This window comes from Saimiri boliviensis, chromosome 2 (assembly GCF_048565385.1).
Source record: "Saimiri boliviensis isolate mSaiBol1 chromosome 2, mSaiBol1.pri, whole genome shotgun sequence".
NCBI classification, from domain to species: Eukaryota; Metazoa; Chordata; class Mammalia; order Primates; family Cebidae; genus Saimiri; species Saimiri boliviensis.
In genome coordinates, this window is record NC_133450.1 from 113,820,263 (window position 1) to 113,847,905 (window position 27,643).

General features: G+C 55.2%; 1 protein-coding gene across 4 annotated transcripts; it reads left to right on the forward strand.

Moving 5' to 3' along the window:
• The first annotated feature begins 4,909 nt into the window (after nt 1-4,909).
• On the forward strand, nt 4,910-25,725 carry PLCB2 (phospholipase C beta 2). Of its 4 annotated transcripts, XM_074394096.1 has the most exons (31): nt 4,910-5,275; nt 8,722-8,799; nt 9,444-9,512; nt 10,772-10,912; nt 11,031-11,110; nt 11,192-11,245; nt 11,348-11,423; nt 14,423-14,523; nt 14,687-14,853; nt 14,942-15,088; nt 15,246-15,403; nt 15,668-15,750; nt 16,009-16,093; nt 16,702-16,864; nt 16,975-17,087; nt 17,213-17,309; nt 18,364-18,448; nt 18,589-18,713; nt 19,226-19,380; nt 19,926-20,090; nt 20,656-20,755; nt 21,203-21,307; nt 21,486-21,580; nt 21,718-21,793; nt 22,195-22,417; nt 22,502-22,667; nt 22,807-22,883; nt 22,967-23,062; nt 23,588-23,645; nt 24,264-24,350; nt 24,678-25,725. In XM_074394096.1, the coding sequence occupies exons 1-31, from the start codon at nt 5,192-5,194 to the stop codon at nt 24,879-24,881; spliced, it is 3,513 nt and encodes a 1,170-aa protein (XP_074250197.1). In that variant the 5' UTR covers nt 4,910-5,191; the 3' UTR covers nt 24,882-25,725. The 4 variants fall into 4 exon arrangements, 3 of the variants coding, with proteins under 3 accessions (XP_074250197.1, XP_074250198.1, XP_074250199.1); XM_074394097.1 differs by lacking the exon at nt 22,807-22,883 and having other exon boundaries at nt 5,109-5,275; nt 22,502-22,630; XM_074394098.1 differs by lacking the exons at nt 22,807-22,883; nt 24,678-25,725 and having other exon boundaries at nt 5,109-5,275.
• Nucleotides 25,726-27,643: the final 1,918 nt, after the last annotated feature.

The following is a 27,643-nucleotide window of genomic DNA, read 5'->3' on the forward strand; positions in this document are numbered from 1 at the left end:
CCAAAAAGCAACCAACTCAGTCAGCTTTATCTGCAAAACAAAGAAATAAAGGCTTAACTTCTTCTTCTTCTTCTTCTTCTTCTTTTTTTTTTTTTTTTTTTTTTGAGACGGAGTTTCGCTTTTGTTACCCAGGCTGGAGTGCAATGGCGCAATCTCGGCTCACCGCAACCTCCGCCTCCTGGGTTCAGGCAATTCTCCTGCCTCAGCCTCCTGAGTAGCTGGGATTACAGGCACGCACCACCATGCCCAGCTAATTTTTTTTTGTATTTTTAGTAGAGATGGGGTTTCACCGTGTTGACCAGGATGGTCTCGATCTCCTGACCTCGTGATCCACCCGCCTCAGCCTCCCAAAGTGCTGGGATTACAGGCTTGAGCCACCGCGCTCGGCAAGGCTTAACTTCTTAAAAAAAAAAAAAAAAAAAAAAAAAAAAAGGTTGGACCAGTAAGGACAGAAGCAATTGATTGATACTGATGACATTTCCTATATGCAATGCTCCATGCCTGCCCAGAGAAGGACATCATCTAATTTATTTCTATCGTACTTACTAAAACTGGCCCATTTCACAAAGAGATTGACAGAGGCAGAGGAGTAATTGTGCCCAAGAATCTCACAGTGTGGTGAGAGCTAAACCTCTCCTGCCATCTACAGCTCTCATCTCTAGGTTTTTTTTTTTTTTTTTTTTTGAGACGGAGTTTTGCTCTTGTTACCCAGGCTGGAGTGCAATGGCTCAATCTCGGCTCACCGCAACCTCCGCCTCCTGGGGTCAGGCAATTCTCCTGCCTCAGCCTCCTGAGTAGCTGGGATTACAGGCACGTGCCACCATGCCCAGCTAATTTTTTGTATTTTTAGTTGAGACAGGGTTTCACCATGTTGACCGGGATGGTCTCGATCTCTTGACCTCGTGATCCACCCGCCTCGGCCTCCCAAAGTGCTGGGATTACAGGCTTGAGCCACTGCGCCCGGCTATCTCTAGGTTTTTCATCTCTCAGAGGAAAGGCAGGAGAGAAAGGTGACAAGATTACCCTTTCTGAGTGGAAGGAGAGAGATTTTTAGAGCTGGAAGGAATGTTAGAAATGATCAAAAGTTTGACAGATTCAAGAGCTGAAGTAACTTGCTAACATCACAGAACAAACCTTTGCTTCAGTGGGGACTGAACTCTGGATTTCTTGAGGAGCTCACTCAACTACACCACCACGTAAATTTGATCCAAGATGGCACTTCATGGAGAAACATACACGGACTAATTGTTTCCCACTTCTACGTCCCAGATGGTTCCTTCTGGGGTTCTGGAGGGGCTTGGAATGGGAGGACAAGCAACGTCTTCCTCTAGGGAGTCTACAGGAACCTTAATTGCCTCTCTCCTCCCTAAGGGATCAGTGTTGGCTACTCATCCTTGCCCATGCCTCCACTTCTGCTTAGCTCTCAATACTCAGAGGGTGGATGGAGCGGGAGCCACAGCTGATGCACAGCTGGGCAGCTCAGCACTCTCACCTGTGCCTCATCAACCCTGGGGCCTGTGGTGGCGTGAAGCTGGTGGGAGGCTGGTACTAGCCCATGATCGGAGCCCCTGTGCTCATCACTCCATGAACTCAGACAACTTGGGGACAGCTTGCTTCAAGTTCACAGTCAGGGACAACCCTGACTCAGCCTGCCCTGCAAAGGTGGGTCCAGCCCCTGATTCGCACAAACTGCTGGAAGAAAAATCCAAAGAGAAGGTCAGTGAAGACATGTGTGGAAAGAACTGAGGAAGAAGGAATATGGAACTGCCATGTTTCCTGCCAGTGTCTGCTAATAAGTAATAATAAAATAACAATGATACCTCATAATGATAACGCTAGGCACCGTATTAAGCACCATTCATTACATTCTTTAATCCTTGCAACATCCCCATGAGGCATTAATGTCCCATTTTACAGGTGAGAAGGTTGAGGCCCAGGATGGTAAGTATCACAAGACAAACCAGCTAGTAAGTGGCTGGGTTCCTAGAGTGGTGTGTATGACTCCCTTTTCCAGACTGGAAAGCAGACACCAGGAGAGCTATCTTCCTTCCAAAAGAGAGCCAGCCCTTGGCCAAGACACACAACAGGGTTCCATGCTCCTGAAACCCACAGCTTCATCAATCATGGCATCAGATAAGAAACCAACCTAGTCTGATTCTCTCATTTGGCTGGTAGTTGTGGCACCTGAAGGTCTGAGTTCAACTTCTGCCACTAAATTCTGATCAGCAAACTGGGAAACCAGTGCATGGGGTCCCCACACAGCACCACCAAGTGAACCAGTGAACTTGGGACATATATGCGGGGCTCCAGGTCACAGGCATGTCCCTTGTGGGAGGCAGCACTTGGTTGAATATAAGTTCTTACCACATTCTATGGCCCAAGGCTCCCACCTGCCAAACTCTCCAACATCGGTGTCCCGTGAGTCACAAATGACAGACCCACTAGCAACTTCTAGGACATGCATGCTTTGAGTGCACCCAGCAGGGGGCATCCTTGTCCTTCCACTGCCCGCCCTGGGGGTGAGACTGGCCCACTGCAGGGCGGGGGGGGTGCCCTCTACCCAGCTCAGCCTAGACGCCCAAGGCCACATTTCCCAAACAGGTTACGTGTGACTTCCCTGATCTTCTCCATAGCTGCTCTAATATTGTTTACATAACATCTTCTTTGTCGATACACATTTTAAAACCTAAATGTATCTTTAAAAGAAAAAAGCCCTCTTGGACAAAAATTTTTGGTTCTCCTGGCTGCCTGGATTTTCTGCATTTTTAGAGCTAGCTTTGCAGGAGGTCAGGATGTGAGCAGGAGAGTACATGCCTCCACTGAAGCTACAATTGGGGTCCCAAACACAGTGCAGGCAGTGTCATCACTGAGTAAAGATGGGCAAGGCTTTGTTCTGTGGATTTGGAACCGGAGATGGAAAGGACCAGAGGACCTCCTAAAAGGAGGAGAGGAGGGGAAGGGATAGACTGGTCTCTCTAGGCCCAAAGTGGAGAGGGGGCTGATGGCTACAGGACAGATGAAAGGGAGGGACTTGGGTGCCAGGACCAGGGCAGCTGCAGGTGACAGGTGCAGGGGATTTGGGAAGGGACAGGGATTTCCCTTGCAAAATCCATTCAAACAGACATCGAGGGAACCTGATCCCAGGGAAGGACCCAGAACAGCGTGGGCTACCAGAGGAGCCCCCAGAGGGGCCCTGCCAGAGGGGCCCTGGGCTGGAGGGAGGAAGACAGGAGAGAGGAGAGACCCTGAGGGCTGGGGCAGGGGAGGAGGAAGAGTCCTTGGAGCTGTTTCTGAGCTGGGTCAGGCCCTGCTCCATCACCCTGGCCCTAGAACTGCTCTTCTGCAGATTATTTCTGTGCTGGAAATCCCTTTAGCTCCAGCCTCCACTGGGCAGCTCATTGTTTTTTTTTTTTTTTTTTTTTTTGAGACGGAGTTTCGCTCTTGTTACCCAGGCTGGAGTGCAATGGCGCGATCTCGGCTCACCGCAACCTCCGCCTCCTGGGTTCAAGCAATTCTCCTGCCTCAGCCTCCCAAGTAGCTGGGATTACAGGCATGCACCACCATGCCCAGCTAATTTTTTTTTTTTTTTTTTTTTTTTTTTGAGACGGAGTTTCGCTCTTGTTACCCAGGCTGGAGTGCAATGGCGCGATCTCGGCTCACCGCAACCTCCGCCTCCTGGGCTCAGGCAATTCTCCTGCCTCAGCCTCCTAAGTAGCTGGGATTACAGGCATGCACCACCACGCCCAGTTAGTTTTTTTGTATTTTTAGTAGAGACGGGGTTTCACCATGTTGACCAGGATGGTCTCGATCTTTCGACCTCGTGATCCACCCGCCTCGGCCTCCCAAAGTGCTGGGATTACAGGCTTGAGCCACCGCGCCCGGCTGGGCAGCTCATTGTCTTAATTCCCCATGAAGAGAGTCCTCCCTCACCCTCCTTCCATCCTGCCCTGGACCAGACCTCCAGCCGAGGCAATTCTAGGGCCTGGGTGAGGGTCTGACTGTGGTCAGGGGGTATGCACAGCCCCATGGGGGGACCCAGGGCAGAAAGCCAGGCACCAGAGGGGAAGGAAGTCATGGGTAGAGCTCCCTGCCTCCCCAGCTGCTCTAAGAAAAGTGATAAGAGGAGCAGATTAGGCAAGAGGAAGTGGGCTGGGCTGGGCTGAGCTGGGCTGCTGCCGAACTCACTGGGCCCAGGACAGAGTGTGGGTCATGCATCTGAGCAGCTGGGGCTGAGCCTCGCCAGCCAGAGCAGCCATCCCTCTGCACCAGCCCCCCTGCACCCTGGGGTGCAAAGCAGAGGCAGGCGCCTGGAGGAGAGTGTGGTGGAGGCCAGGGCAGGGGTGGGGGCTGCTCAGGGCTGTGCAGAGCTGGGCTGCTCATTGGGGGCCCAGGCCCCAGTCAGTCCCCGAGGCCCGGAGGTGGGAGTCTGGTGAAGTGGGTGAGGGGGGTGATTGCCTTGCCTCACGTGCACCTCATTTTCATTGCAAGGAAGCATTGAGAAAGAGGAGCCGGGTGTTCAGTAAACTTTGCTTATTCAAAACACACCATTCCAGCCGGGCCCTGTCCCCACCTGACCCCCTCCTCTGCAGTGGTCCCTGCCTCTGGGGTCAGACCCCTCTGCTCTGGCCCCTGCCCCTAAGGACGTCCTTTCTCCTAATGAGCTCCCTGTGCCCTCCCCTCAGTCCAGGCCTGGGCAGCAGTCTCCCCGCTGGGTCTCCAGGCCTCCTCGTTGTCTTCCTCCAGCACTCCTGTGCCAAATCTGATCAGGGACCACCCACCGCAGGGACCGAGAGGTCCTGGCTCCAAGGCACCCGGGCCTCATGACCACCTCTTGGCTGTGAGCAGCGCAGAGAAGGAAGCTCTGAGCAGGAAGTGCTGAGAGGCACAGGGTGGGGGTTGGGGCGGGGGCTTCCAGAAGAGGAGCCGGCCTCCTTGGCCAGGAGCAGAGACCACAGGCCCCCACGGCAGGCAGGGCGGGTGGGAGGAGGCTGATTTACAAGGCAGATGGGCCTCTGGCTAGAGCTCAGCCCCGGCCACCCCAGGGGCTATAAGAGTACCTAGACTTCTGGAGCAGCTCAGGGAGGGGTGCCTTGTGAGCCCAGCTTGGCTCTCCTCCTGGCTGGCCTCCTTCCTGCCCTTCTTCTGGCTGCCTGTGTCTGCCGAGCCTCTCGAAAGAGGAACGCCTGGCACCATGTCTCTGCTGAATGCTGTCCTGCTGCCCCCCAAAGTGAAGGCCTATCTGAGTCAGGGGGAGCGCTTCATCAAATGGGATGATGTAAGTGGGGCAGAGGCCTCAGCTCCTGGAGCACTTGGGGCACTGGGTGGTGGGGGCCGGGCTGCTAGGGGGCTTTGCGAGGGTGGGAGGATTGGTTTATGTCTCGTAGGACCCAGGCGCCTGTGTGGCTTGGCCAGGCAGCTGACATGGCTGCCTGGATAAACAAACCTGGGGTTAAGGGTGTGTGTCCCCGGCTGCAGGGCGAAGCCTTGGTGTCTAGGTGTGAGAAGTGGGTGGGCTGCCTGGATGGTCGCTGGAGGTAGTTTCTTTGGGTCTGTGTCTTTTCTCCTCCAAAACCCCAAGAGAACAGGAGGAAAGTGTGTCCCAGAGCTAAGGCAGGTTGAGGAGAGGTGAGCCTGTCGCCACTCCTAGCACAGAAGCCTTGCTCTTGCTCTGGCGACCCAGCTCCTTCACTCCATCCACTGGGCACTGTCCCATCTGGAGAAGCCTTGCTCTCCCCTGAGCTGCTGTGGGAGCAGCCACAAAAGGTCTCTGGACCTAAGAGGCTTCTGCTCCCTGGGGGCTGAGAAGGAACTGATTGGCTTCTGCTCCCGCTTGCTGGGCTCAGCATTGCTCCGAGTCTGCCGGGAAGGGGAAGGCACAGTTGCACCCTGCAGCTCTGTCTCTGCTGTGTCTGTTCCTTCCTACACCAGCTGCTCCCAGCCTCTGATTCTCCTGGCCCCTGAAAATGTTGCCTTAGGCCAGGGATTCTCTTAGGCTGGGGAGAACAGTATGGAGATCCTCCTTCAGGGAGGGGACGCTACTGGGCTGGCCCAGTCTGAGAGTTGGAGTGCTGGGCCGTTCCCAGGAAGGGAAATGAAGGCTCAGTAGGGGAGGGAAGATGGCCCTTAGCCCTGGCTAGTCCAACTGATGGGTAGTGGGATGAGGGGGTCTGGGTCTAGGCCTTTCGGGGTTGGGCTAGGCTGGGGTATCTCGCTGCCCATGACTATGGGTTGGGGCCCTGTGGTGAGATGCTTCCTGCTTCCCTAGGAGTGATGTGGGGTTAGTGGCATGCAGTGGCATGGAGGTGACATGCCTCAGGAGCCTGTGGAATGAGGGAAGTGGCTCAGAATGAAAAGCGAAGTGGCCTTTCTCAGTTCCTCTGGGCAGTGTGTGTAACCTGACTGGGCAAAGGGTCACAGGGTGGCAGTGGAGTGGGGGACGTGCCCAGTTGAGACTGTTCATCCTTCTTGCTAAGCTGGCACCTGCGTACCTGGCTGTTCCCTTCCCCTCTCCAAGGTAGGGCATTGGATGTTCCTGGATCCTGACCTGCACAAGCAGAATGACCCAAGCCTAGCCACAGGGCCCGTGCTTCTGGGAGACAGGGCTCTGCTTTCAGGCTGCTTTCAGCACAGTTAGCAGATGGCATGGGTGTGTTGTGCCCTGTCGAATAAGCAGAATGCACAGGATGTAAATTCCATGTAATTCTTACCTTAATTTCATCTCTCGAGGCCCCTTTACAATGTACTGGGTAGGAGAAGCTTTCCTCCTGGCCATGGAAAGAAACTTTCAGACCACAAGACATTACATTTACTCTCGGGTAACACAGTCCAGTGGTCACTTTTCCTCACAAAACCCAGTCTGATATCAGAAACTGGCTGTAATCAAAACTCCAACCTTTATTCACATTGACATCTACCCTCCCCCTTCTAGGAATGGTTTCAGGTAGGCGGCAGGCCCCATGGAAAGGACTTTGGTGGGATTCCCTGCTGGTCCTGCTCAAGGCCCCTCTAGGGATGAGCTGCAGGGAGGGAGCTGGGAAGGGGTAACCAAGTTCTATTTAAATAGGTGCTATCATAAGTTGGCTCATGCTTTCTGAGGCTGGCAGAAGCTTAAAGCTTATTCTTTCTCTGGAGGACATTTTTGAGGATTCTTGGGAGACCTACCCCCTCAACTGGGGATCTCTTGTTTGAAGTCCCCCCCCCCAGCATTTCTATTTTAGGCGTCACTCAAAACTACATCTTCAGCTTTAGGCCCTTTGCCCCCATTCTCCCGTAGGCCCACCCTGGACCCCAGCAAATACTCAGGGATCCACTGTCCCAAGGGTGCAGGCTGGTCTGACATGCCAGCACCCGCTGCTCTGCCTCGCACAGTTAGCCTGCTGTAGCCCACTCGGTCTCCTGGGCCGGAGTTCGACCTCTGTCGGTTATGCCCACAACTTTGAGGACCACTGGGGCCTGTTTCAGGGTGGGGAACAAGAGAAGGGAGAGCATCAGGACAAATACCTAATGCCTGTGGGGCTTAAAACCTAGATGACAGGTTGATACGTGCAATAAACCACATGGCACGTGTATACCTATGCAATAAACCTGCACGTTCTGCACATGTATCCCAGAACTTAAAGTAAAATTAAAAAAAAAAATCACAAAAGCTCTCCAAGTAGAGTTGAAACCCCTCACTAGGCTTAAGGTGGGCGATCAGGCACCCCAACTCTCCCCCAGGGAGGTAAGGGAATGGAGCTCTCAACACAGCTTTCTCAAAATTGGCTTCAAAATCTTCGCTTTCCCCTGTACTCTAAACACCCCGATCTGAGAACATTTTTTGGATCATTTACTTTGTAAATGCTGCGTTTGGTCTGTTTTTATGCAGCAACTATCGCGCCTTGCTGGAAACCTTAATTTTAGTATCTTGTTATATACACATACAAAGACCATTAAAATAAAAGGCAGCCTATGTGCTCTTTGAGTAAGTGAAACAGGACTTTAGACTTCACTCACTCACTCACTCACTCATTCATTCATTTGCTCATTCAGCACACACCATGTTCAAGGGCCAAGCACCAAGCTCATGGTCCAGCATAGGCTTGTTGCCCTGCAGTTCGCGAGTCCCTAGGGATTTCCTGGGTGGGCCTCTAGGTCTGTGACCCACATACCCAGTTTACCACAAGTTTACTACATCATGTTTCAGGAAGGCTTTTCAGAAGCGGGGAGGGCTCGGGCTGTCCTTGAAGTGATTTCAAGCAGAGGAGGTTTGGGCACTTAGGCTTGGAGGGGGAAGGCTTGGTGTCTTTATGGGGCAGTCGAATGGACAGGGTAAGAGGTATTCACGGAGGGAAGAAGGGGCACACAGGAGGTTAGGCTGCATCTGGATTGTGCAGGGCCTTGGGTGCTGGTGCAGAAGTTTAGGCTCTTGGCTCTCGCTGTGCCAAGCTCTCCTGGGTGGTAGTACGGAGTCTCTCTATGAAGTGAGGTAGGGGCCAAGGCCCTGTTTGGGGTCTAGAGGAAAAACATCTATTTGGGCTTTAGAGGGGAAAACCTTCTCTTCCAGAAATGGCATCCCCAATCCTGTCTCTCCCAGTGCTTAGCTCTAGACAACAAAGGGAAATGGCTTCAGATTTACTGGGATGGGGACCTCCTGGGAAGATAACGAGCTCTGAAGCCCCTGGCCTGGACAGGGAGGTTTGGGCCGAGGTCTCAGAACAGAGCACTGGCTCCTTCTCTCTGCAGGAAACTACAGTTGCCTCTCCAGTTATCCTCCGTGTGGATCCTAAGGGCTACTACTTATACTGGACATATCAAAGTAAGGTGAGAAAGCCCCTGTGTATCATGGCTCTGGACTCCTGCTTATCCACTGAGGCTGGGTTGCCTCCTGGCAGCACCAAGGTGGAGGCATGGATGCTGGAGAATACAGAAGGGCCTGGAAGGGTGGCTCCAGGGGCTCTCCTGTGGGCAGGGGCTGTTTGCTCTGGAAGGGAGGATTCAGTTATTCCAACCTGTGTCAACCTGAATGTTCCATCCTTAGCATCCTTTGGGGAGAGAGAGAGAGACAGGAAAGAGCGTTGCTGCTGAAGACTGATGCTCTGCCTGTGGCTGTGGGTTGGCTTGGGGCTCTAAGAGATGAGAGGCCCCAGTCTTTGGGCAGGAGGAAGGGAAAGGGAAGCTGGGGAGGGTCCAGGATGGTGGAGGAGACACTGCAGGCCCCAGCTCCTGTGCTCCAGGGAGGAATGGAAAGAGGGGAAGGGAGGAAGATCCCTATGAATAGAGGGAACCCAGGCCATAGGAAGGGAAGGTGGGGTCCAGGTGGCCCTGGGCAGCCCGGGCATCTAGAGAGAGGTGTTGGCCAAGATTTGAAGGGTGTGGAAGCTCCCTTCTCCCTGTTGCTCATTCTTGAACTGGACTTTTTGTCCCACATCCTTTCTTTGCTCCCACCGGGACCCCCCAACCCCCAGGAGATGGAGTTTCTGGATATCACCAGCATCCGGGACACCCGCTTTGGGAAGTTTGCCAAGATGCCCAAGGTAGGTGGGCAAGATGCCCAGGCTCAAGCACAGCTACTACCTCCATGGGCTAAGGGCAGGGGTCCCTGACTGGGTGGGAAGCCTGACTTCTGGAGCACGGGAAATGGTTCCTGGGCTGGGCAGCAAGGACCCTGGCCCAAAGCCAAGGAAGGGGAGCGGCTGTTCCTGGGCTTGCCTGGGCTCTGAGCTTCAGAACAGGCCCTAGTGAGCTAAGATGGGGAGGATCGCCAGGCGCGGTGGCTCAAGCCTGTAATCCCAGCACTTTGGGAGGCCGAGGCGGGTGGATCACGAGGTCGAGAGATCGAGACCAACCTGGTCAGCATGGTGAAACCCCGTCTCTACTAAAAATACAAAAAATTAGCTGGGCGTGGTGGCGCCTGCCTGTAATCCCAGCTACTCAGGAGGCTGAGGCAGGAGAATTGCCTGAGCCCAGGAGGCGGAGGTTGCGGTGAGCCGAGATGGCGCCATTGCACTCCAGCCTGGGTAACAAGAGCGAAACTCTTGTCTCATTAAAAAAAAAAAAAAAAAGCCGGGCGCGGTGGCTCAAGCCTGTAATCCCAGCACTTTGGGAGGCCGAGGCGGGTGGATCACAAGGTCGAGAGATCGAGACCAACCTGGTCAGCATGGTGAAACCCCGTCTCTACTAAAAATACAAAAATTAGCTGGGCATGGTGGCGCGTGCCTGTAATCCCAGCTACTCAGGAGGCTGAGGCAGGAGAATTGCCTGAACCCAGGAGGCGGAGGTTGCGGTGAGCCGAGATTGCGCCGTTGCACTCCAGCCTGGGTAACAAGAGCGAAACTCCGTCTCAAAAAAAAAAAAAATGATGGGGAAGATCTTGGAAGAGGGGTCAGCTCCTGCCCCTAAAGCACCCCAGCTTGTCTGGGAGGGGGTGGCTTACACCCCCACCCCTGGACTAGTTTGCCTATAGTTGCCTAATGCTAGTAGGAAAATTGGAAGAAGGGATTGGTGGGAAGCAGGATTCCTGGAGACTGGGAGGTAAGAATCCATCTTTAAACAAAAGTGGCAGCCGACACACACAGGCCTCCCAGGCCCCGCTCTGCCACCTTGGCTCACCTTTTCCTCAGGGCCTCTCTGTCCCACCCCAGGTGCTGGAGTCAGGGACAGGAAGATGCTAAGGCCGGTGACTCTGGGATGGGAATGGGATTCTGCCCAAGTGGCTGAAGGGAGGGCCAGGGAGAGCCATGCTGGGCAGGGAGGGAGCACACCTCCATCCTCACCATGTCACCACGTGCTGCAGAGCCAGAAGCTCCGGGACGTCTTCAACATGGACTTTCCTGACAACAACTTCCTGCTGAAGGCACTCACGGTGGTGTCCGGCCCAGACATGGTGGACCTAACCTTCCACAACTTCGTTTCCTACAAGGAGAATGTGGGCAAGGTGTGCCTGGGAGCACGGGGCCTGGTCTGGACCCCTGGGATAGCCTGGACTTCCTGAGAGACACAGGCCTGTGCGGGGGTGCTCAGGGGCCTGACCGCTGCTCTCTGTGGTCCTGCAGGTCTGGGCTGAGGACGTACTAGCCTTAGTCAAGCATCCACTAACAGCCAACGCCCCCCGCAGCACCTTCCTGGACAAGATGTAAGTACTCCCTGCAAGGCCTGAGCCCTGGTGCTGAGTGTGCCAGGCCCAGGCCTTGACGGGCTGCTTTCTGCCCCCCAGCCTCGTAAAGCTCAAGATGCAGCTCAACTCTGAAGGGAAGATTCCTGTGAAGAAGTGAGCCCCCCAGCCCCCCCACATGCTTCCAGGGGCTCCAAAAGCCTTTCTTCTTCAGGCCTGACTCCTTTCTCTGCCTGGTGCCTTTCTCTGCCCCTTCAGCTTTTTCCAGATGTTTCCTGCTGACCGCAAGCGGGTGGAAGCTGCTCTCAGTGCCTGCCACCTCCCCAAAGGCAAGGTGAGTGGATCTGCACCCCCGCCCATCCCCCAGTATTCTTGTCCCCACCAGAAAGCAACTTGACCGGGAATGGAGGGTGGGGGAGCAGAGATGACATCACAGCCCCAGCCAAGAGCCTGGAGAGCCAGTCAACCCTGGAGCTGCTGGTTACTGATGCTGGGCACGAAGGTGGAGCCAGGGCAAGGGGTTGAGACACTGGGATCCAAGCAGGTCTGTCTGTATCCCCTACCCTGGGTGGTAGGGGTGCTGGGCTGTGGTTGATGGAGTATGTTAAGGGCAGGCAGCAGAAACAGCATGCATTCCCAGTCTAGTCTTGGGAATGGGAGCTGAGCGTGAATGTTTTCAGCCTGGAGGAGCGAGATAAGGTCGGCAGTGGCAGGCGGCAGTCTGCAGGGATCTGGAAGTCTGTGGGGTATTGGGGGAGAGGAACTGAACCGAAGGTGGAAGCTGCCAAGATGCAGACTTCTGCTCAGTACAGAAAAGCATTTTTTTCCTTCCTTTTTAGTTAACTAATTAATTTTTGATTACAAGTTGTAAGCAGGGTCACCCCATGAGGCACCTTACGTGCATTACAAAAAGGAGCCCTCTGGGCTGATACGACCCTGAGCCAGTGTTCAAGCCTGGCCATGGGAGCAGATCTCAGCCCCTGTCCCTGCTTGGCCAGTGCTCTTGTGTGGGTCCCAACCTGTACCCCAGGGAGTATTTTCTCCTGGTAAGAATTGGGAACACTATAAATAAAACCAAGACTCCCATTGATCACCTGCCCACATGAATCCCAGAAGGAGCATTTACCCCAGTCACAGCTCAGCAGAGTTGGTGACTCCTTGATGTCATCAGTCACAGGGATCCAGGTGTGGGGTCGGGGTAGGGTAGGAATGGGCTCCTGCTGCTCCCCTATAGCCAGCACCGCTGCGGTCAGCACACATCCACCCTCCCTTTCTCCTGCCGCCTGAGCTCCCAGCTTGGCTAAGTCCTCCTTATCTATCTGCTTTCTTTGTGTCTCAGTCAAGGCTACTGACCCAACTTTGCTTGGAGCTGCGGCTCCAGAGACAGTGATGGGTTCGGGGAGATCCAGTTAGACTCTCCTGCTCAGACCCTCTGCCCCAAACTAAGACTGATGTCAGCCTTCCAATGTGATCCTGAAAGACATCTAATGGTTTTTGGTCTGAGGGGGAAGTAAGGCAAATGTGCAGAATCCCTGAATACTGTGAATGTACTTTGTTTCTATTTCTTTCTTTTTTTTTTTTTTTTTTTTTGTGAGACGGAGTTTCGCTCTTGTTACCCAGGCTGGAGTGCAATGGCGCGATCTCGGCTCACCGCAACCTCCGCCCCCTGGGTTCAGGCAATTCTCCTGCCTCAGCCTCCTGAGTAGCTGGGATTACAGGCACGCGCCACCATGCCCAGCTAATTTTTTGTATTTTTAGTAGAGACGGGGTTTCACCATATTGACCAGGCTGGTCTCGATCTCTTGACCTTGTGATCCACCCGCCTCGGCCTCCCAAAGTGCTGGGATTACAGGCTTGAGCCACCGCGCCCGGCCCCACTTTGTTTCTATTTCTATAGATTTGCCTATTCTGGTGGTAAAGTAAATGAAACCATAAATATGTGTTCTTTGATGTCAGGCCCATGCATTTGTCATAATGTTTCCAAGGTTTGTCCATGTTGTAGCATGTATTAGTACTTCATTCCTTTTTATCACCTAATAATATTCCATTGTATGGATATACCACATTTTTTTTTATCTATTCATCAGTTGGTAGGTGTTTGGGTTTTTTACACTTTTTGGTTATTAATAGTCATGTATATGATTTTGTGTAAATATGTTTTCAATTCTCTTCCACCAGGGGTGGAATTGTTGGATCATGTGGTCACACTATATCTAACATTTTGAGAAACTGCCAAACTGTTTTCTAAAGTCACAGTATTGTATAGGGATTTATTTTTTTACTTATGAGACAGTCTTGCTCTGTTGCCCAGGCTGGAGTGCAGTGGTGCAATCTCGGCTCACTGCAACCTCTGCCTCCCAGGTTCAAGTGATTCTTCTGCCTCAGCCTCCCAAGTAGCTGGGATTACAAGCATGCGCCACCACACTGGGCTAATTTTCGTATTTTTAGTAGAGATGGTGTTTCACCATGTTGGCCAGAGTGGTCTTGAACTCCTGACCTCAGGTGATCCACCTGCCTTGGCCTCCCAAAGTGCTGTGTGGGATGGGGTTTTAATTTTACCACATCCCCTTAACACTTGTGATTGCCTTTTATTTTAGCTGTCCTAGTGGGAGTGGTATCTCATTGTGGTTTTGATTTGCATTTCTCTAATTGCTAATGATATTGAGCACCTTTCCGTGTGTTTATCGGTCACGTACATATCTTCTTTGGAGAAATATCTTTTCAAATCCATTGTCCATCTTTCCATTGAGTTGTCTTTGTATTGACTTATCTCTTATCAGATATCTGATTTGCAAATATTTTCTCTCATTCTGTGGGTTATCTTTTCACTTTCTGGTGAAAGTGACAATCTTTCTTCGTCCCTGTGCTTCTGGTGCCTCCATGTATTATCATTGAATTGTCCTCTTTTCAGTTCTATCAGTTTTTGCTTCTTGTATTATGGGACTCTGTTATTAGGTGCATGTATGTTTATATTCAAATTGCTTCTTTTTGAAAATTTGTCCTCCACTTAAAAAAAGACAGCCCAGCACCCTGGCAAGCAGCACCACTTCTTCTGACCTCTTTACTACCTCATTCTGGTCATATTTAGTTTTGATCCTGCCCCAGCCGATGGACTAACCACTGTACAAAATCAGGGTCAGAGCAAACCAGCTAAGCATGCTCTCTGCTCAGCAACCAGAGCCTTGAGAAGTGGGTGCTCGGGTGTCCTTGAAGCTCTTCTGCCTGCCTTAAGCCTACCTTCTAACCAGGTCCCCTTGACCAGACTGGGTTGAGTTTGGGGTTCTTAGCTCTGAGAAGATGAGGGCAGGGGCAATAAGGTGATTATTCCCCTAGAATGATGCCATCAATCCTGAGGACTTCCCAGAAACTGTCTACAAGAGTTTCCTCATGAGCCTGTGTCCTCGGCCAGAAATAGATGAGATCTTCACTTCTTAGTGAGTGTCCTGGGTTGTGCTGGTCATGGGAGAAGGGTGGTGGCTAACAATCCTCTCCTCCCACCTGCCATGCCGGGAATCAGGAGGCTTCACTGGACAAGGGGGTTGTATAAGCCTCCAGGCCCAAGGAATATGGACCTGTGCTCTCCTCTCTGGACTGCAGCCATGCTAAGGCTAAACCCTACATGACAAAGGAGCACCTGACCAAATTCATCAACCAGAAACAGCGGGACTCCCGGCTTAACTCCCTGCTATTCCCACCAGCACGGCCTGATCAGGTGCAGGGTCTCATCGACAAGTATGAGCCCAGCGGCATCAATGTGCAGAGGGGTGAGGACTGAGGGAAGCCCTCATCCCCTGTGGTCCTGTCCTGCCTGGGCAGCAGGGCTGCAACCCTGACAGCTATCTCCCGTCCCAGGCCAGCTGTCACCTGAGGGCATGGTCTGGTTTCTCTGTGGGCCAGAGAACAGTGTGCTGGCCCACGACAAGCTGCTGCTCCACCACGACATGGCACAACCACTCAATCATTACTTCATCAACTCCTCCCACAACACCTACCTGACAGGTGGGCCCTGATAACCTCGGTGCCGACCTCTGCTTTCGCAGGCGTCGCCCACGTGCTACTGGCCCTGACAATAACACAGACCATGATGGAGTAGGGTGGGGGCGAGTTGGGCTGCCTGTGGGTGATGCCCTTACCTCCTCCCCATCCTCCTGCTCAGCCGGCCAGTTCTCAGGCCTCTCCTCGGCGGAGATGTACCGCCAGGTGCTGCTGTCTGGCTGCCGTTGTGTGGAGCTAGACTGCTGGAAGGGGAAACCCCCTGACGAGGAGCCCATTATCACCCATGGCTTCACCATGACCACAGACATATTCTTCAAGGTGAGACCCAGGGTGCAGAGGCTGACGGCAGTGGCAGTAGGGAAGGGTTCTGAGCCAGAAGCTTTGAGGGGTGGGAGGGTGAAGCTAGAGAGGAGGAATGGCTGAAAGGCCTCGGACCAGTGTGGGGACCAGAAGGGATTGGGGGCCAATGGTGGCCATCCAGTTATATGTGTGTATTGAAACTGGGCAGGGGAGAAAAGTGCCATCACGGGACAGGCAGTCAGAACGCTGACCTTCTATTCATGGAGTCCCCTTCTCCTCCAGGAAGCAATTGAGGCTATTGCAGAAAGTGCCTTTAAGACCTCCCCCTATCCCATCATCCTGTCATTTGAGAACCATGTGGACTCGTGCGTATCCAGGCCCATTCAGCCACATTCTCACTTCTGTCTGCAACTGTCTGGCCCCCAACTGCCCCAGCCTCTAGCCATTGCTTACAGCTTCTCCCATGTCTTATTACAATCTCCCTAAGGCCCCGCATTCTCCTGCTTGAGTTCTTGCCTCCTTGACCTCCTGGGTCCTTGATCTGGGTAATCAAGGGCACAAAGGATGCATAATCAGGTTGGGGTTGAGCAGCTGAACCCCACCCCCACTTTTGCTCCCTGCAGACCCCGCCAGCAGGCTAAGATGGCCGAGTACTGCCGGACGATCTTTGGGGACATGCTGCTCACAGAGCCCCTGGAAAAGTTCCCAGTGAGTGGACTTCACTGTGGGACATTTGGGCCTGGGGCCTGGGGACCTGAGGCAGGGTGGACACCAGGTTAGGGAGGGAGACACTCCAAGAGGATGCTGGGGTTTACTTGGTTGGATGTGGGTCTGGGATCCTGTCACCTACCACGTGTCTGGCACTGTACTGGGCTTTGAGGTATGCTAGTGACAAAGACACAGTCCCTGCCCTCAGGTGTGTTACCCTCTAGTGAGGAGACAGATAAGTAACCAGCCGTTACAACCCAGTGGTTGTTATGGAAGCACCTGGGGAGTTCTGATCTGGTCTTTGGGGATCAGGGAAGGCTTCCTGGAGGAAGTGATGGACAGGGCCCCCAGGGTAGGCTGTTAGATCCTCCCGGTACAGATGGCCTTAGGCCAGGGTCCTATACTCAGGGACAGCTACAACAAGTGCCCGATGGGTCTATTTACCCCAAGGGATAAGCTGGATTTATGTGGGTGAGAATGGGGATGAGGAGAAATAGTGAGAGGCGGGTCAAGAGGAGTGGGGAGTGCAGGGGGAGCATGCTGGGTATTACGGAGTTCAGGCCACGCCATGAAGATGAGATGGTGCTAACTTGCTCTCCACTCCATAGCTGAAACCAGGCATCCCCCTGCCCAGCCCTGAGGATCTCAGGGGCAAGATCCTCATCAAGAACAAGAAGAACCAGTTTTCTGGCCCTACCTCCTCCAGTAAGGAGCCTGGTGGGGAGGCTGAGGGCAGCAGCCCACCCAATGCCCCTGCAGGCGAGGGCACAGGTGAGTCTGGGAGGACTGTGGCGGGGTTAGTAGGAGCACCTGGAACAGGAGAGGGGCTGGACCTGGAGGAGCCACGCAGGAGCCAGTGCTGACAGAGCTGTGTGTGGCAGTGTGGGCTGGCGAGGAAGGGACTGAGCTGGAGGAGGAGGAGGTAGAAGAGGAAGAGGAGGAGGAGTCGGGAAGCCTGGATGAAGAAGAGATGAAGAAGATGCAGTCGGATGAGGTGTGTGGGGGTAGCCCTGAGGCCCCCTTGTCATCCTCCACCACAGAACCCCTACGTGGGGGGCTTGGGCCACATTCCTGGGCTCTGCACCATCCTCCTCATTTGCCCTCCCCTGTCCTCCTTAGGGTACAGCAGGCCTGGAGGTGACGGCTTATGAAGAGATGTCCAGCCTAGTCAATTACATTCAGCCCACCAAGTTCATCTCCTTTGAGTTCTCTGCCCGTAAGTTAGCACGGGTGGTGGTGGTGAGTGGAGGTCAGGCTAGCCTCAGGAGAAGGCTGTGTTGAGACCGAACTGCTTGATGGGTTGGTAAGAGGAGGGAGATCTCCCCCTTCTTTGGACTTGGGCCTTGCCTTTATATAAATACCCAGCCATGGAGTCAGGCAAAGGGCTTGCTTAAGTGGCCGTGGCTCCCAGTTTCTCTAGTGAGGAACTTGGCACCAAACAGAATGCTCTGGAGTATGTTGGTGACAGGCTGGTCATTATGACAGGTCACCTTGGCCAGGATGGGCTGGGGCTCCTGCGGCTGCCTGCAGGCTCTGTGGCTCCCAGGGCTGAACTGTGCTGTGGGCTGGCCCAAGCCCAGAAGCCCTGGTCCTGGGACATGAGTCTTCCTGAGAGGGAGTGGAGGCAGAGAAAGCCACCAGAGCACCCCCCAACCTCGCACCCTCCCCGTTTTGTGCATACCCTGGCTATTTACCTTTATCTTGTTTGGACACAAGCACACTACGTTCCCCTCACCATCTGTGCACGTCCTGTACACGAGCCCCTCTGTTTCCTCTGCACAGTTGGATTTCTGTAGCACTGACTTCTCATTCCTGAACCCACAGCCTGCATCTCCACCTGGGCACACTCATGGTGTGTACTACCCTCAGTGTGCCCCTCTCTTCGGATGCATTCAGCCATAGCTTACACACCTCACTCCCAAAGCATGTGTTCACATTTCATGTGTGCACAGCATGTTACTGACCTCCTGGGCTCAGCTTGGCATGCTCCCCATGCCCTCTGTGCCCATCTATGGCATGTGGGCCTTACTCTCCACATCCATGGCACACACCACACCCCTGTGCATGTATAAGAAGAACACCCCTCATCCCCAGCAGGCACTGAAATCCATACATTTCTCTCAGAAGTTGGCCCCTAAACCTCAGGCCTCAGTGGAAATGCTGGGTTGGAGGCATCTCTATGTCAGAGTGAGCTGTCCCAAAGGGGAGGCCAAGACCGAGGGAAAGGACCGCCTGATGGGACTCCTCCCCTCCCTTTCTCCCCTATACAGAAAAGAACCGAAGTTATGTCATCTCGTCCTTCACAGAGCTCAAGGCATATGACCTGCTGTCCAAGGCCTCAGTGCAGTTTGTGGAGTATCCTTGAGTCTTCAGTGGCCAGGGTCACTGGCTGGGGTGGGGAGCTTGGGGAAGGCCTGGGGACAGGGGCCCCAGGGTAGGTGTTAGGTCCTCCTGATGCAGATGGCCTTGGGCCAGAGTCCTATACTCAGGGACAGCTACAACAAGCGCCAGATGAGCCGCATTTACCCCAAGGGAACCCGCATGGACTCCTCCAACTACATGCCCCAGATGTTCTGGAATGCTGGATGCCAGATGGTTGCCCTCAACTTCCAGACGATGGGTGAGGTCACTCTCAGGCCCCTAAGAATCCTTCCCTGGTCCGTGTGCCCCCCACCTTTACATCCCTGAGGGATCTCTGGAACAGACTGGGGGGTCCTGCTGTTTGTGTAGACTCTGGGGGCATGCCCAGGCGTGTGAGCATGTGGGGGCAGAAATGCATCAGCCCGTGTCTGTGTGCCTGCACATACGTGATGCATGTGAAGATGCCAGGTGCCAGCGTGGGTTCTAGCCGCTCCACCCAGGTGTCTGTGGCCCGCCTGCCCCGGCTGCCCCAGCTCCCACTACAGGCACGCAGCCTGGCTGTGGCTTTGCTCCTGGTGCCTCCAGGCTGTGGACCCTGCTTGAGAGAGGAGACACCCCAAGGGAGCAGACTGGGGCAGGAGAAGCCCTCATCCTCAGGGTCTACGGAACCTCCCCCATTCACCAGACAGCAAAGGCTGGGAACAGAGGAGATGGAGACTGAGCATAGCCCCAGGGCCGGGCCTTTCTCCCTGAGTGTCCTTGTTCCTCCAGACTTGCCCATGCAGCAGAACATGGCAGTGTTTGAGTTCAACGGGCAGAGTGGCTACCTCCTCAAGCACGAGTTCATGCGCCGGCCGGACAAGCAGTTCAACCCCTTCTCAGTGGACCGCATCGATGTGGTGGTGGCCACCACCCTTTCCATCACGGCAAGGCCCTGGGGCAGACACATGGCTGGGAGGCTGAGGTCTTGAGTAGAAGTAGAGGGGCACAGGAGCCCACTCCTCCCTCCGCTCCCAACCCCCTCCCCGATATCCTGGAAATTTCAGCCCCAGCCAGTTCCTGCAGTAGCAAGTTGCCTTGGAAACTGCCTCCTCCTCAGCACTGGAGGCTGCCACTTGGTCCCCATGGAAACCAACGGGAAGGGCTGAGGCTGCGGTGGGGGAGGGGAGGAAGAGTGGGCAGAGTGGGGCAGCCAGAGCCCCAGGTCCTGGGGGAAGGCGTTGTTCCCTCCTTGGCTGGGGAGGGAGGTGACAGGTCCGCCTCTTCCCTTCATGCTGGAAGCATCCTGGACCTAAGAGCTTAGCTGTAACCCGTGGGCTACATAGCCTCTACTCTTGGCCAGAGCTGAATGGGGTTTTTCATAACACCCAAGAAAGAATGCTTCAGCTCTTGGGAGCCAGGGGCCCCAGATGCTTGGGAAAGAGCCTGGGTGGGGAATTTGATGCTGGCTCCCCTGGACCCCTACCCCCAGGTAATCTCTGGGCAGTTCCTATCAGAACGCAGTGTGCGCACCTATGTGGAAGTGGAGCTGTTTGGCCTTCCTGGGGACCCCAAGAGGCGCTATCGAACTAAGCTGTCACCCAGTACCAACTCCATCAATCCTGTCTGGAAGGAGGCGCCCTTTGTCTTTGAGAAGGTGGGGCTAGGGCAGGGCAGGGCCGTCTGTCTAGTTCTTGGCCTCTACTTACAGACAAGAGGAGTTAAACAAGGCAGCTCCTTGACCTTCCTCCTCCTCTTCCCAACCCTCACCCTGGGCCGTCCTGTTTCAAGAGTGCAAAACCCAAGTTTACAGAGGTTTACTTGGTAGGCAGAATATGTCTGTGTGTGTGTGTGTGTGTGTGTGTGTGTGTACGTGAGGATTATAGGCAGAAATGTGAACCCAGGGTTGAGGGTCCCACGGGATCATGGGGGTCTTTTGCCCCAGTGGATACCCACTGGCAAAGCTGTCAAGGGCTGTCTGCACAGGTCCCCTCAGCCCTGGGCTGCATATCCAACCCTCCTTCCGTGTATGCAACCAGCCACGGCATAAGCTGCAGGGATGTCTTTGTATTTGGCCTAGCGTGTGCCCTCTGTCTGTCCTCATCAAATCTGGTGACACTCACCATGTTCTCACACTGATGCTGAGACTTCTGGAGCCAGGGAAGGGGGCAGCTTGGCTCCTCTCTCCCCTCCCAACCTGTCATGTCCCCAACGCTCCCCAGATCTTGATGCCTGAGCTGGCCTCTCTCAGGGTAGCTGTGATGGAGGAAGGCAACAAGTTTCTCGGCCACCGTATCATCCCCATCAATGCCCTAAATTCTGGTAAGGAGAGGGGTCCTTCTTCACTGTTCCAAGATCAGCAGCAGGAGCCTGTGCACAGGGTGGGGCAGCTTCTGGGAGGGGGCCTGCAGTGAGGCCTTATTTAAGCCCTCACATTGTAAGGAGTAGGGCAGGCACAGTACCTCTCCAGGAACCTGACAGAGGCGGGAACTCTGCCCACCTAACAGAATTGCTGTAATTTTCTGAAACACCTGGGGCAGTTTCTCAAGTAGCTGACACTTATGGGCATTTGAAATGTGCTAAGGGCTTATAACACATTCTCACTTCATCCTCTCAATAACCACACGAGTAGACACTTAGCCCCTCTTCACAGATGAGGAAAGTCTCAGAGAGTTAAAGTAACCTGGCTGAAGTCACACAGCCAGTGTGCGTGAGCAGCACTGGCAGGAGCAGGCTCCGGCCTACTACCTACCCTGTGCTGTCCGACAGGGTACCACCACCTGTGCCTGCGTAGCGAGAGCAACATGCCCCTGACCATGCCTGCACTCTTCATCTATCTGGAGATGAAGGACTACGTACCTGGTGCCTGGGCAGGTAGGAGCCCACGGTGTGCCGGGAGCCCCAGGCTGTTTGTTCCCCCTTCCTCCTCATCATGCCAGCCTCCAGAGCAGAGTGGGATCCAGTTGGGGCATCCTGGAATGGGCGAGGACGGGGAGGCTTAAAAGCCCATCTCCATATGCACCGCATTGTAATGTCCTGTGCATCCACCCAGATCTCACTGTGGCCCTCGCCAATCCCATCAAGTTCTTCAGTGCCCATGACAAGAAGTCCGTGAAGCTGGAGGAGGCCATGGGAGGTCTGCCTGAGGTCTGTGCTGCCTGCACTGCTGCCAGGGGCTCACCAGAGCGTGGGGCTATCTGTGGCACAGGATACGGGGAGGACCGAGACTCGGGGAGGGCCGTGGAGCCACCTTCCTAACCTGCTCTCCCTACACCCCTACACAGAAGCCCTTCCCACTGGGGAGTCCAGTTGCCAGCCAGGTCAATGGGGCGTTGGCCCCAACGAGCAACGGGTCAGCAGGTATGAGCTTCGGTCTGTACACCTACTGGGAGGACCTCCACCTCTGCACCCACAGGCACTTCCCTTTAAAAACTCTCACCGGGGGAGGGAAGGGCTGTGTCTGAAACCTCGGTGCCTCAGTGCCGGGAAAGTGAGAGGCAGGGGGCACAACTGCGACTCCCGAGGGGCGCAGTGGGGGAGGCGAACGGAGCCAACGGGGCCCCCAAAACAACTGCCAGTCCAGCCCATGGCGTTTGCAGCAGCCAGGGTCGGGGCCAGGGAGGAGGCCATGAAAGCAGCTGCGGGTAAGGCCTGCAGAGCCCGGTGATCTCTGGGATGAGCCTGGGGCTGGTCCGGGGCTCCTTGGGGTTGGACAGGCCGGCAGGCCTGGTCAGTGGCGCGCCTCGCCCCGGCCTCCGCAGAGCCGCGGACCGCCAGCCTGGAGGAGCTCCGGGAGCTGAAGGGCGTCGTGAAGCTGCAGCGGCGGCACGAGAAGGAGCTGCAGGAGTTGGAACGGCGCGGCACGCGGCGCTGGGGGGAGCTGCTGCAGCGGGGCGCGGCGCAGCTGGCGGAGCTGGGGCCGCCGGGCGCGGGTGGTGGCGGGGCCTGCAAGCTCGGCCCGGGCAAGGGCTCTCACAAGAAGAGGTAAGGGCCGTGGCGGCGCCCTGCCCTCCGCAGAGCTGGCGGCGGAGGATCGTAGGCCCTCTCTCCACGTGGCCTCCTCCCCAGGAGCCTGCCCTGCGGGGAGAGCACCGGAGCTGCGCCGGGCAAGGGCCCTGAGGGCATGGAGGCGCGGGTGCGGGAACTGAAGGACAGGCTGGAGCTGGAGCTGCTGCGGCTGGGCGAGGAGCAGTACGAGTGCGTTCTGAAGCGCAAGGAGCAGCAAGTGGCCGAGGTGGCCGGGGCGGGTGGAGCGACAACCCCATCCACCCCACCGACCCTCCCAACCAACCCCCCCAACTAACCCCCCCCCCCCCAACTCAGTCTGCACAAGGAAGGACTTCTTGCCAAGCCGCTACTTCCTCTCCCCTCAGCAAATCTCCAAAATGATGGAGCTGGCCAGAGAGAAACAGGTGGCAGAGCTGAAGGCCCTGAAGGAGACATCGGAGATGTACGACCCTCCCACGCCTGCCTTGCCTCCCAGCAAGGGCTCGGGCCACGGGAAACAGCTTCTTCATTCCTGTCTTTCTGCAGCGACACCAAAGAGATGAAGAAAAAGCTGGAGACCAAGAGACTGGAGCAGATCCAGGCCATGACCAAAACCACCACAGACAAGATGGCCCAGGAGAGGTGAGCCCTGGAGGGGAGGCCCAGGGCTGGGCAGACCCCACTTCAGGTGGAAAGGGGCCTCTCTACAAGTGGATCCTGACTCACTTCCCAAAGATGCACCTGTCCCCTGGCTCTCCAAAAAGCCGATCCCACCTCTGTCCTCTGTCATCTTTGATCAGAGAGTGTCCTTCTTAGACAAAACATGGAGGCCAACAGTACACGAGCAGAGCCCTGGAGGCAGCCACTCTTGCAAGGAAGGAGCTGAGGCCTTGGGGCCGCAGCCTGTCCACTGTGGTGCCACTGTTTCCTGCATGGGCTTCCCATGGAAGCCTTGAAGGACAGTATGTTTTGCCGGGGAAATGGTTTCCTCAGAGGTCCCAGGACTCCCAGTGGCCCCGACGTATTCCTTGGGTCCCCTTGCCTGTCCCCAGCTGGTTCCTGCCCTATGTTGGATTTCTCATTTGCCTACACCCTGCGGAGAGTTCATCTTACCCAGCTCTCCCTAGGGGTTTTCTCCCTTTTCTAAAACTCCGATTACACCAACAGGTTGAAGAGAGAGATTAACAACTCCCACATCCAGGAAGTAGTGCGGGTGATCAAGCAGGTGTGTAAGGGCTGTCCTTCCTCAACACACACGCACACACACACACACACGCTCTCCTTCTTCAGGGTGGGAAGGGGTGGCCCCAGGCCCTGACTTTGCCCTTAGGAGATGCACTGCCCAGTGCTGTCCATGCTGCTGGGATGGGAGAGGACATCCTGGGGTTCTGGGGTACCAGCATGAAGGGGTCTGTCTCCAGCCAGCTCCCATGTATGGAAATGATATGCACTAACTGGCCCATATCAGGGCCAGGGGAGGCTGGGATCGGTGAGGATTGAGAGATGAAGAGGGAGTGAGACTTCTGAGGTGCCAAAGAGTTGGAAGAGAGAATGGACCTGAAGCTCCCCTGGGGATCATTAACTACAGAACAGAGCTCCCACCTCCTGGGTCCTGACCTGTGCCAGGCACTTTGCCAGATGCCTCGCATGAGCTGTCTCGTGTAGTCTTTTACAGTCCAGTTAGACAGGAGCTGCTATCCTTATCTTACAAATTTTTAAAACCACCTACATGTTAAGGAATTTGCCCCAAGTCTTACAACTAGTTAGCTGGGATTACAGCTGGATTCCGACCCAGCTTGCCCATCTTTGCTGTCCTGATTCCCTGCCATCCACTCCCACCCAGATGACGGAGAGCTTGGAGAGGCACCAGGAGAAGCTGGAGGAGAAGCAGGCAGCCTGCCTGGAACAGATACGGGAGATGGAAAAGCAGGTAACAGGGTCACTACTGGCGCCCCTGCAGACCTGAATGGGCTCTGGGGTAGAAAGGGGCCCTGGCCCAGGGAGCTGCCAGTCAGGGTAGGGGAAGGGGACCATCATCCTTCACTGTGGGGTCCTGAGGCCCTTTCAATTGAGGCAGCTCTGAAGATCTCTGCCTGGTTGGCATCCCCTTTCTTGAGAAGCCTCTCATGGGCTCCACCACTCCCCCACCCCGCCTCTCCCTCCCGTCTCCTGGGAGCTATGAACAAGGATATTGGGCATCTCCTTTTCCCATTGTCCATGGAGTGAGGGTGGACAGGGGTCCTTACTGTCTCCACAGTTCCAGAAGGAGGCACTGGCAGAGTACGAGGCCAGGATGAAGGGTCTGGAGGCAGAGGCGAAGGAGTCAGTGAGGTCCTGCTTCAGGACCCACTTCCCCACCAAGGCCAAAGACAAGCCTGAGAGGGCCTGCGAGTCCCCCAGAGAACTGTGTGAGCAGGACCCACTTGTGGCAAAGGCAGATGCCCAAGAGAGCCGCCTCTGATGCCCCCATCTCACTGGACATTCAGCAAGGATGTTCAGCCCCGTCTCTGGGATGTGGCTCTATTCCACCCCCCACCAGGAGAAAGGAGCCCCAGCCTTCTGAGACTGTGGGAACCTGCGGCTGCCTGCCTTGGATGCTACAGCCCCCTCCTCAACAGCCAGGCTCGAGGTGGAGACAGGACCCAGGCACCCTCAGGGCAGGACCTCTCTGGGGCCTAGAGGTCTTCTCAAGCTGACTTCCTACCCCCCCCCCCCATCTCTAGATAAGTGTCATATATTTGTTGAGGGCAAAAGACTATGGACTGGGAGGCAGAAAGTGGGATCCTGGCCCCACTCTGCCATTCCTAGTGAGCACCCAACCCGTACCCTACTCTAGGCTGTTTCCTCACCTGGAGGGTTGCACCCACCCACCTGCAGCCTCCACTCTAGCCCCAAACCCTCCTGCTCCAATGTTAGCAGCTCTGCCGGGCTTCCAGGCCCCATCAGGCCTGGCCTGAGTTGGCCTTGTAAGCTCCTTGAGGCAGAGCCTGGCACTACCTCACAGCTCCCTGGGGACGGCCACTCCCAGCATCCCTGGCTGATGGCCCTCCCCTCCCCTCTGGGACAGAAGGCTCAAATGGAAAAGCTGCCTGGGCCCTGCTCGGCTGAGTCACTAGGGGCTGTGGCCTCTTGGGTGCTCTCCCACCCTGAACCTGGCTCATGCTTCTTCCTGGCCGGGGATGGGCAGCTCCTAGCAGGCACCCCTCTCAGGCTCAGACGAGGTCAGCATCATTTGCTCTCCTGAATGTATGAGGTTTATTTATTTTTCCTCCTTCCTATTCCTATTAAAGAAGCTGGTCCCAGTGTTCGTGCTTAAGCCTGGTCTCTATTCTACAGGTAGGAAATGGGGATCAGGGGAGTGGAATGCCCCTGAAATGAAGTGGGCTGGGGAAAAAAATATCTTGGGAGCTGAACCCAGGGCGAGGTCCCTTCCAGAGCCCAGTGAAATGGCCCTGCTTCTGGGCTTGAAGAGGACTCACTTCCCCTTCTGCTGGCCCTGATGCCACAACCACTGGAAAATTATGTCACCCCCTCTTTGCCCCCACACAGATGTGGCCCTTCATTGTCTCCACTGTCTCAGGGCTGGAGTGGAAGAGCTGAGTGGAAAGATGTCCCCTATTTTGGGGGAAAAGCCAGATTTTTAGGCCAGCTACGCCCCTTTAGGAAGACAGAATGTCTGGATGCTCAGGCCCCTGGGGCAGCTATGGTTGGCCTCAAAACTTGCTTTAGAGGGCCTGTGGGCAGCCACTCACTGTACTGATGGCATGATCCCAAATCCCAAATGGGGACAGGCACTGGCTTAGGAGAGCCAGAGGAGGGTTGATTCCAGGAAGAGGTTGTTTTCTTATTAGAGAGTTACAGCAGATGCCATTAGCTGGGAACACCTGTTTCTTTGGAAAGTAAATAGGTCCACCTGCCCCCACTCTGCCATTTCATCGCTCTGGGAGTCTGACCTCTGGGATTCTACTAGGCTCTGGCTGTAGTGTGAGGCTAGGGGGCCTGATCATTTACTGGACTAAGGCCTTGCATTGATCAGCCTGCTCCCTACATCACTACAGACTGGACACACCGGGGCAGAACACCTAAACCCAGGGCAATGCCCTGTCTTCAACCCTTCTGCTGGGCACTGGACTGTAAAGGTGAAGATTCAGGCCTAGAGGAACTCACTGACCCAGGCACCTGCACATAAGCCAGAGCCAGAGCCCAGTGGAGCTCACTGGGCAGCCCCCAGCTTTTGCTGATGACTGTTTAAGAGAAGGAAAAGCTGCCTTACCCTCGCCCCTGGGCTGGGCCACGCAGTATCTGGGCTCCCCATCTGGAGCTGGGTAGCCCAGGAATGGGGAAGGCAATGCAATCCTGCCCCTCGAGAGGCTTCTGCACAGCAGACTGGGGCCTTCCCATGTGGCCAGGCCTGGATACCCACACCCCTGCTTTCCTCCCAGAAAGGCAAGGTGTCCCTCGGGCAAATACCATCTCTGGGCCCTCGGGATGAATTAGTCTCTGGCTGCAGGGGATGTACAGAGGAAGAGTTGATGTCCTCCCTTTGGGCACTGGGGCAGGTGAAGAACACCTGAGTTCCAACCCTGCTGTCAAAGTATGGAACAGGGGCAATGTTCCCTTTCCACCCGTCATGCCTCAGTTTCATCTTTTGCACAAAGAGAAGGGTCCTTACCCCTTTCCCAGTCCCTTTGCTGACTCAGACTCCAGTCCCCTGCTGACTCACCCGCCCCCTGCATCCCCTGAGCAGCCCTCTGGATCTCCCAGACACGTGCCACCAGGCCCAACCCTGCCGAGCTTGTGCAACGTGACATGGTGAGGGGGCTGGTGACACTGGAGGAAAGAAGGGGCCCGGGAGGGAGGCAGTTGCAGACAGAGTGACAGACCACAATGAGGCATCTCGGGGAGGGAGCACTTTTGCCAGCCTGGGGCCTGCTGGGGGACAGGCCCAGCAGGTGGAATGGGAGGGGAGGGGAGCAGGATGAGCCTATCTGCCCCCTGCTGCTTGGGCTCCATCTCCTGTCAGCCTTCAGCTCTTTAAGCGACAGCTTCTAATTCCGGCTGTTGGTGGCTCTGTGCTCTGCAGCAAAGTCTCAGCTTTTTTTCAGCTTTGCTGTTTCTTTTCTGTTCAGAACATACTGAGCCCATAGGGAAGTCAGAGCAAAGGCTCCAGGGCCCAACACTTGGCACCACCCCACTTCCTACCATGGGAACCAACTGCTCCTT